Source organism: Perca fluviatilis, chromosome 11, assembly GCF_010015445.1.
Source record: "Perca fluviatilis chromosome 11, GENO_Pfluv_1.0, whole genome shotgun sequence".
Taxonomy (NCBI): domain Eukaryota; kingdom Metazoa; phylum Chordata; class Actinopteri; order Perciformes; family Percidae; genus Perca; species Perca fluviatilis.
Genome location: NC_053122.1, coordinates 13,640,349 through 13,649,834, shown reverse-complemented (window position 1 = coordinate 13,649,834; position 9,486 = coordinate 13,640,349). Strand labels below are relative to the sequence as shown.

At 39.7% G+C, this 9,486-nt stretch overlaps 3 protein-coding genes across 4 annotated transcripts; 2 read left to right on the top strand and 1 right to left on the bottom strand.

Moving 5' to 3' along the window:
- Positions 1–38: 38 nt before the first annotated feature.
- Positions 39–4,606, bottom strand: LOC120567846 (ras-related protein Rab-18-B-like). Its single transcript, XM_039814921.1, has 7 exons — positions 4,405–4,606; positions 3,947–4,002; positions 3,756–3,817; positions 2,900–2,972; positions 2,513–2,631; positions 2,296–2,362; positions 39–1,589 (listed from the first exon to the last, which is right to left on the bottom strand). Exons 1-7 carry the CDS (start codon positions 4,470–4,472, stop codon positions 1,417–1,419), a joined length of 618 nt encoding a protein of 205 aa, XP_039670855.1. The 5' UTR covers positions 4,473–4,606; the 3' UTR covers positions 39–1,416.
- A 34-nt stretch (positions 4,607–4,640) lies between these two features.
- LOC120567845 (patched domain-containing protein 3) lies at positions 4,641–6,475 on the top strand. The gene is made up of 2 exons (XM_039814920.1): positions 4,641–4,723; positions 5,317–6,475. Exon 2 carries the CDS (start codon positions 5,528–5,530, stop codon positions 6,455–6,457), a length of 930 nt encoding a protein of 309 aa, XP_039670854.1. The 5' UTR covers positions 4,641–4,723; positions 5,317–5,527; the 3' UTR covers positions 6,458–6,475.
- LOC120567843 (patched domain-containing protein 3-like) lies at positions 5,293–9,313 on the top strand. 2 transcript variants are annotated; one of them, XM_039814918.1, is made up of 4 exons: positions 5,293–5,386; positions 6,516–6,637; positions 6,717–6,862; positions 7,319–9,313. In XM_039814918.1, the coding sequence occupies exons 2-4, from the start codon at positions 6,534–6,536 to the stop codon at positions 8,836–8,838; spliced, it is 1,770 nt and encodes a 589-aa protein (XP_039670852.1). In that variant the 5' UTR covers positions 5,293–5,386; positions 6,516–6,533; the 3' UTR covers positions 8,839–9,313. The 2 variants fall into 2 exon arrangements, with proteins under 2 accessions (XP_039670852.1, XP_039670853.1); XM_039814919.1 differs by lacking the exon at positions 5,293–5,386 and having other exon boundaries at positions 6,403–6,637.
- Positions 9,314–9,486: the final 173 nt, after the last annotated feature.

Below are 9,486 nucleotides of genomic sequence, written 5' to 3'. Positions count from 1 at the left end.
AGTTCTCAAATGGCAATTAAACAATAATTAGTCTTGAGTGACGGCATCTCTTGAGGTTGTCATTTATTTCAGTTTGAAATGATACAAGCGTTACTGGACCATAACTCTAGCACATGTCATTCGATTTTAAGGCAGATATTAATTTAACATATTGCTTACTTAAATCATAAAAGGCGCACAGCAAACACAACAGGAAAAAAGTACAGCAAGGCCAACATGATTTTAAACAAGAAAAAAGGAATTCAAACAAATAGCAACGATACATCAAATCCATACTATACTTTAGACAGGAAGGAAGGAACAAAGCTCTTAGGAATGCTCTCATACTATAGATGTGAGTAATGCCTTCAATAAGTCAGTGGGACATTATATGGACCACAGCACCACACAGAAATGGCTAAATAAATGGGGAGAAAACAAGCTTAAAAAAAACAAACTGCTTGCCATTTTGCCAGATCAGGAAAAAAAAGAAGCTGTGAACTCAAGTGAGTAAAAGAGCCTATTTTATTGCGGGAGCTCTTATTACTGTAAACCTTACACTTGTAGCTGTGAAAGTTATGGTCCAGATCAGACATGCAAAGACAAAGACAGGTTTGGTTGTAGGAAATCCTAAAAGACAAAGATGGTTACTTGTCTTGCATATTTCCATGTAAAAGAGGAAAAACAGAAAAAACAGGAAATCTGTTTATTTGAAAGCCTCTATACGTTCTGAAGCACTGAATTTGATGGAAAACACCATCAAACGAATAAAAACTGGATTAACAGTAAAAAAATTAACTGGTGTGAGTAACTGGGGTCCATTGTGGAGCTTTCACAGTGTTGTGGTGCATAATGACAGATCACTCCCACTCCAACAACAAGGCTCTTCCACCACTATCCTCAATCCAAGTGATGTGTTATATATGAACTTGAAGAACATTTTGTACTTTGCCGCTACATAGGAGTTGACATTTACAGCTCACAAAGCATAAGCAGGGAACTTGAGGGGACATCTGTATTGACTATAATAAGTTATTTTGGGTAGAATTTGACAAGCTATGTACTGTAACCTACAAATTGGTTCATGTAATAGGCACTATGCTATTAACCTGATGCCTTAATGTACAGCAGAATCACTGCTGCAAATAAGCTAAATTCAAACCAGACATGTACTCTTATGACGTACTTGGCATGGTTATGTCAATTTAAAACACTATACTTCCTTAGGCAAGAGGCTATTTTTGTATGATCCTTTCATTCATGTTTTAAACAGAAAGTAGTGACAGATGATGTCTGAAAAGGAAGTGTGCAAACAGCAAAGTCCTTTCGACTGATGGAACTACTCCAACAATAAACTCATCCAGTTCCCTCTCTTTCTCTCTGTTTCTGGTCCGTAGTCATTCCTATCAGGTTGGTGCTTTTTCTTTTGGTTCAGTTTCAGGGTATGGAACAGTATCCTCCACATGCCCTGCCACGGCCCTGCTCCTGGTCCCCCAGACGGACCCTCTGACCCTGGTTTTCACTCTCCCAGAGCCCCGGAGTCTGGAGGATCTTCTCCACAAGCTCCTCAAAGGCACACTGGACGCCATCTTTGGTCTTTGCACTGGCCTCTGTACAAAGGAAAGAGGGTTACCAAGATTTAAGAGATCAGCCAAACTGGTAGAACACTTTCCTAAATGTTAAGTAGAAGAAAAACCTACACGTCCGCTGTAAAATCCAAAACCGAGCAAAACAGCTTTCTTTTTTACAATATAGGAAAACTAATGATAGAGATTTAAAAATATCCATGTGTTGACAAACATGACATATAAAGTATGGAATGACTTCATTTAAGAAGCCAGAGACATCCAGTGGGATGAAGACATCCTCACAGCGGATTAAATCAACGACATCTTCTTGCCCAACCCTTTTCAAAACCCCTTAATTTAGTCGTTCTAAAATGGAAACTCCACAGAAATGTTAACGTAATTTCCCAGAGTGAGGCAGATTGTAGATGAGAATCAGGAACACGTGTAGACATGGATGCGATAAATGAAAGCCCGCTAGATTATAATCATAATGCAGTTCTTCTGGAGTGGCCGCATCTTTCAGCGCGAGAGACTCCGAAATGCCAAAGCAGTATAAACAACGCAACAAACCCAAAGTAAAATGCACAATTTACTAAGTGATGTCTTGACTTGTTCCAACTACACAATTACAGTTCTGATCTTTAAGTACAGTATGGTAAGCTGCAATGGCTATACAGTAAGTTTACAAGTTCTGGCTCTGTTAGTTTAAATGACCATGTCTGATTTTTACTCTAACACGGATACTTACCAATAAAAAGCATAGAGTGTTTCCTAGCAAATTTCAGCCCCTCGTTTCTGTCCACTTCATGGTCGTCCTGAAAACAAAATAGACATCCTATGTAACTTCTCTATGTGGAATAACGCATGGTAAAGGATTAAACATAATGTTCCATGCAAGTAAAGCAACACCAACGGCTGGTAAACTTGTATTGTATGTGTCGAACTGGCAAGAGTGACAGACTCACCTGATCAATTTTGTTCCCAACCAGCATCTTCACAATGTCATTGCGTGTTGTGTAGGTTTCCAGTTCATTCAGCCAGTTGTCGAGCTTGGTAAAAGTCTCGCGCTTTGTGACGTCATATACTGTCAAAGCCATGCAAACAAGAGAAAAATGAGTTAGAGGAAATATTTGATACGAGTATAATAACAGCTTTCTTTTAGTAATAACAATTTTAACAGGACACTGCAGTTATCTGACGGCTGTTGATTTTCAGTTTTTATCCAAAGTGACTTACATGATCATGTGTAAAGAAAGTGCTACAAAAAAGTGGATTCATTTTTTTTTTTTACAGGAAACTGAAAATTGTCTCTAGGTCAGTTTTTTTTTTTTTAAAAAAGCATCACTGTTTACCAAGTATGACTCCCTGTGCACCGCGGTAGTAGCTGGGTGTCAGAGTGCGAAACCTTTCCTGTCCAGCTGTGTCCTAGAAAAGTAAAGACACTTAAGATGAATGGAAGCAAAAGACTCCATGACACCAAACTTTTAAGGTACACCAGCCAGCATCCACACTCACTGACTCTGACTTTGACATGTGTTCCTGATAAGTCTGCAAGGTCTGTGAAATTGGCCATTGCTTGTCAACTTTTAACTGACTTTTTGCTTAAGCCGTTTAAGGGAATTATCCATAATTCTAATGTTAAAAAACAGGAGAGACCATTCAAGAATAACCACAAAAACATAACACTGTAGAGCTAGCAACATCTAATTTACATAGTTGTGTAGTTTTATTTTCTATATAAATATGCTTTTATTGATTTGTTTTCATTCAATTAGACAGAACATTATAAAATGTATGCAATTATATTTAAAAATAAGGAATGCTAGGTTGTGTTAAACTTCATGCAATATGAGCCTTGTACCTGTCTCAGCCCATGTTACATGTGACTTCACAAAGTGCTGTCCTCTTCCTCATAAAGTATTTTGAGCCCTCTGGCATCCTCCAGCACATGCACATTTCTGCTAAGAAAACAAATAATAAAGTCTATGGGAGATTAGTGTTTTGGGCTAAGGTTATGGCCTCACTGTGGTGTGTTTTCATTGGACAATAGGACTTTGTGCCTCATGAAAGGAAGTTAAATCTGTTTTTTTCTGTTTCTTTCCATGGTTATGGCTGTGCAATGTCACCATCTTGTGGAGAAACCCTGTAGTTCGTCATGTTTTTCCTGACAACAAAGACTAAAGTATGGCTTAATGACTTCAGTCTTACCCATATGGCGAGCTTTGCTTTGTTCCCATCTATTGCGACTGTCTTTACTTTGAAATCCACACCTGGTCAGCCATGAGAGAAAGAGAGGAAAGATAAAAGGCTTTAAATTGCCTGTTTGGAGCAGTTTAACGGTTACCATACTTCTGTGTATATGTGTTTATGTACATCTGTGTATGTGTGTAAGTTGAAACCTATTGTCGCTGACTGGTCTGGGTCAAAGGTATCTTCTGTGAACCTCAGGAGGAGACTGTTAGGAGGAATAAAGATAACATGGAAATAAGGAGGGCATACAGTACAATAGGCTTTTGTGAGTGGACTACAAGCTATAAGGATCTTCCTCAGTCACAGGAAGAACACAACAGCTATACAGTTGTAATGGTTACAATTAGGCAAGCATCATTATCTCTTATCAGCAAACAAAATACCAGTGAAAAGTTTTACAGATGCCTATGTAACGTTGACGTAATATGTCACCTAATTGTCAACAGTAAGTATTTGGCCCACATTGGCAGAAAAAAAGGACAACAACACTACCAGCTAGCTGTAGCAACAGCTGCTGAGCAGTAGGGAATAAACTTACATAAGAAAAAGAATGTCAACATTCACAACAGGCTAGCTAACGTTAGGCTCGCTACAAACCGAGACAAACCTGGACTTTCCGACTCCACTTTCGCCAATTATCAACAGCTTCAGAGTCGTCAGCACGTCGTCATCCATATTCCTATAGGAGCTAGTTTGACTTGCACTTGGTGACGCTTTTAAATATGAATTTCACTTGTTTTTTAGGGCATCAGGCGGCTACTGTAGCAGCTCCAATAACAGATGACAGCCTGCTGGGCACGTAACTTCCGCCCAGCCTTGGACGCATGACGTCACTATGGTTGACGCTACGTCCATGGTTGACGAGGTCTGAAAATATATTGAAATAAACTAGAAAATAAAAACTAATGTTACTTCCAGGAATCCAGGTAAGTCATTATTGTATTCTTGTAGACTGTTTGAGTAGTTTTGTACCTGAAGTTGTACTGCGTGTACATTAATATAATTAAATAAAGTTTTGTTGGAATTAAATTACATTTAATTTCATGAAAAATGTACAAAACTATTTACAAAATGTCAAAAGTGATTAGACTGTTTAGAGGTAAAAGTATTGAGTCCTAAAGTGTTAAATGCTAATGTTAGTATTCAAATTTTACAATAATGAAAAAACTGTATTTATACATTATTTGTCAAGAGGATCTGAATGTGTAAAAAGTAAGTTCTGCGACATATACTGCTTATACAGCTTTTTCATGTCTGCTATTTCGCCCACTGACTTTTGAATACTAAATTACTCACAAAATGTGGTTTTGTGTTCATGGTTTGTACATATGTTTTAAACAAAGCCACATATTCTTTTGCTAATGCTGGCCAGTTACCCTGGAGCAGAAGTGCATGAGGGATTAGATGGAAGTCTACCATAGAAAAATGATTGTCAATTGGCAGGTAGAAAAAGTAAATAAAGATCCACATTATAATACCTCTTTGTTCTGTGCCTTTGCAACATCCATCAATCTTCAAGGGCCCGTTTAGTGTGACCTCAGCCATGAGAAGGAATTACCTGGGGGTTAGGCAATTGAAAACCATTGACAGTAAGTATTGAAATGGAACTAGTGAGCCATACTACACCAACTGTTCTTCAATAGGCTCTTTGACTGAGCCTTTCCTCAAACCTCATCTGCCTCTGTTCATTAGAGAGTGGGCCAACCCTGTTATTATGCAAATCTCATGTCATGAAGGAGCTAAGAAGAGTCTGCAGCCCAATAAATACAGCTGGTTGTGAATACTCAAGGACCTCTCTAATGTGGAAATTTCTGGGAAAAAAGAGCAGCTCTTTTATATTTCCCCAAAATAGCTTTTGTACCAAATTCCAACCAGAAACCCAGATTTTAAGGGAGCACGTTTTCACAGCTATGGGCAGAATCCGCACAGATTGCATAGAGAGACTACTACGCATCTGCTTTGAAATGATGGGTCATTTTATTGGATCTCATCCCTGGTGGTTCGTAATCATCCCCCTCATTCTCTCGGCAAGTCTGGGGAGCGGATTTGTTCTTCTCGAGGACAGAATGTCAAACGATATTGAAGAGCAGTTCACACCTGGCGACGGACAAGCCAAGCTGGAGAGGAAATACATCCAAGAAACTTTTCCAGGAAATGATTCCATGTTTTCACGTTTACGACTGAGCACAGATGGGAATTATGCAACTCTCATAGCTACAAGTGACAGGAATATTCTGACTGTGGAGTCGCTCCAGGACATCCTAGACTTAGACTTTAAAGTTAGGAATATGGCAGTTCAGTTTAACAACCTGTCATTTGAATATGTGGATGTTTGTGCTGAGGTGATGGGATCCTGCACCTCTAATTACATTTTAGATATTATTGAATACAGTGCCAACAATATAGACACAATCAATTTGACCTTTCCGTGGTATTACTCTAATTTTAGGAGTATTCCTTTGTATTTAACTCTGGGGAGTGTGAAATTGTGCGAGGAGAGTTCAGTAGTTGAAAGTGCTAAAGCCATACAGCTCCATTACTATTTAGATGAGGACAACAAAACAAAGACTGACCTTTGGTTAGAAAGCTTTATTAATTTGGTCTCAAATATATCATCAACTTCTATTCAGGTAAGCAAAACATTCCAGTGTTTTAAATGATCATCTTTTTGTTTTTGAATTAAGTGCCTTCTGTTAAATGTATTGCTACTCTTTCTAGGTGTCATACTCCACCTCCATGTCAATGCAATGGGAATTTAAAAAATCACCAGCTTCCGTCATCTATTCATTCTCCATCACCTATGCCATTGCCATCACATTTTCAATCATATCATGTTGGAGGTTGGTAAAACATCTGCTGAACATGTCATGCAATGACTTTTGGATGTATTGCATTTTTTGATTTCTGATTTCCTTTTAGGGTGGATAATGTGAGGACAAAGGTGTGGGTGGCATCCTGTGGGGTGCTCTGCACAGGTCTGGCAGTCCTGAGCGGTTTTGGTGCGCTGTTGTTGCTGGATCAACCTTTTGTCATGACAGTTGCCTCCTGTCCTTTCATGATATTAGGTAGGTTCTTTTCAACATTCAGGTCCATAAAGTCCCACTGTCCAAGGCTGAATCAAAGTTAGAAAGTAGTCATAAAACAACATTACTTCCTGTTGAGCTAAAAAAAAATAACATTATGTCATGTTAATGCGTGTTTTATTTTGTTATGTTTTATATGCATGTTTTCATTTATTTAATTTTTTGTCATTGACATGGCATTCTAATACATTGCTATGTCACATCATATTTTTAGTCTTATATTTTTTTGAGACCAGATGTATTGTCATAAGACATGTCCATGTTTCACAATCTTGACTTCTGATAATGTACATTTTCATTTCATGTCCTATACTCATTGCTGGATTAAGCAGTTAGGGGGCCCCTAAAGACCAAACGTAATAATGTGCACAGTGAGGGATTACACAGTCCCATTTCCCATTTTTTAAATCTTTTTCTCTTCTGACTTTCAACCTAAAGGTATTGGACTGGATGATATGTTTATCATGATCTCTTGCTGGCAGAGGACCCGTGTTCTAGACAGCGTCCCCGCCCGGCTGGCCGACACCTACAAGGATGCTGCCGTCTCTATCTCCATCACCTCCCTGACCGACGCTCTTGCTCTTTTACTGGGCTGCTGCTCGCCCTTTGGTTCAGTCCGGTCCTTCTGCCTGTACGCAGGGATTTCGATTTGCTTCTGCTATCTGTACAGCATCACCTTCCTGGGGGCGTGCATGGCTTTGAACGGACAGAGAGAAGCAGAGAACAAGCACTGGTTCACCTGTGCCAAGATCCCAGAAGACTTACCATCCAGGAATTCAAAAGTCCTTAGTATATGCTGTGTTGGGGGGAGCTACGATCGAATGACAGAAAAGGAGGAAACTGACCCAGTGAGTTACATGTTTGAGCGCTTCTACGGCCCAATGCTGACCCACAAACTGATGAAAGCTTGTGTATTTGTCATTTATGCAGGCTATCTGGCTGTAGGCATCTATGGTTGTTTTATCTTAAAGGAAGGACTTGATATCAGGAATCTGGCTTTGGATGATTCCTACATCATCGATTACTACAACAATCAAAGGCAGCACTTCTCTGAATATAGCTGTAACGTGATGGTAGCAGTGAAGCGGCCCTTCCCATACTGGGATGAGGATGAACAAAAGCATCTGCTCTCATGCATTTCAGATTTTGAGAGTTTGAACTTTGTCAATGGCACTTTAGCTTGGTTTCTTCCCTTTCTACAATATGCAAACGCATCCGATCTCGATGTAAGTTCTCAACAGGCTTTCCACACATATCTGCGACATTTCTTAGAACTCAAGTCCATGTTCAAACAAGACATCAACTTCACTGCAGACAATACGATTCAGGCCTCTCGCTTTTTTATTCAGACGCTCAACAAAGTCCCAACAAAGGACATGATGATTGGACTCAGGAAAACAGCAGAGGAATGTCCAGTAGAGCTACTGGTGTACCACCCTGCTTTCATCTACTTTGACCAGTACGCTGTCATTATGGACAACACCATTCAAACCATCCTGGTGGCTGTGATCGTGATGCTGGTCGTCTCACTCATCCTGATACCCAATCCTCTTTGCTCCCTGTGGGTGGCCTTTGCAATTTGTTCAGTCATTGTTGGTGTGACAGGGTTCATGGCGCTGTGGGGTGTAAACCTGGACTCCATCTCTATGATCAACCTGCTCATGTGCATTGGTTTTTCTGTAGACTTCTCAGCACACATTTCTTACTCTTTTGTCTCCAGCTCCCAGAGTGATGTGAATAAGAAAACTATGAATGCATTGGCCCATCTAGGCTATCCGATACTGCAAGGAGCACTGTCAACTATTTTAGGAGTGGCGGTGCTGTCCATGTCTGGGAGTTACATCTTTAGGACATTCTTTAAGATTGTGTTTCTTGTGATTACATTTGGGCTGCTCCACGGCTTAGTGTTCATTCCAGTGTTTCTGACTCTGTTTGGAGCCTGTGGGAAGTGGTGTTAAAGTAGGGTTGTCCAGTTTATAAATGACATTTCAAAGGCAAACTGAAATTTGAATTCTTCACACTTTTTGTGTCAAGAAATATAATCTACAATGATACTGCAGTTATTTATTTTTTTAAGATAAAATAAGTTTTGGACATATTTGTGGAAAACCCAACCTGTTATCTCTGCTACACCGGCGTAACCATAACCTAACCCAAGCCCTAACTTCAACAGCAGAGGGGACGCCCTACAGAAAACACCATTCTAATGGGAGAAAAATAGTGGTGGTTATGTACCGTCTGCCATCTGTCCCATTACAACATTAAAGATTTGGGAGGCTCGTTGTGCTATTGCCTTATACGTAGCCTATATCATGGATGTATTAAGAGAGGTCTATATCCTTGACGTTCCACTTCCGGAATTACTCCATTGCTGCCGAATTTCACTCATTTAGGCCAGATATCCGTTGCCTTGGGCTTCCTTTGTGTTGGCATTTTAAACTCCGGTCGATATATGAGGACTATGGTTAACCTTTTCTCAGATCTCAAATCCAGACAGCTAGCTAGACTATCTGTCCGATCTGAGTTTTCTGTTGCATGACTTAAACAACTTTTAAACGTACAAATGTTCCACCAAAACAAGTTCCTTCCAAGCCTATTTTGCAACG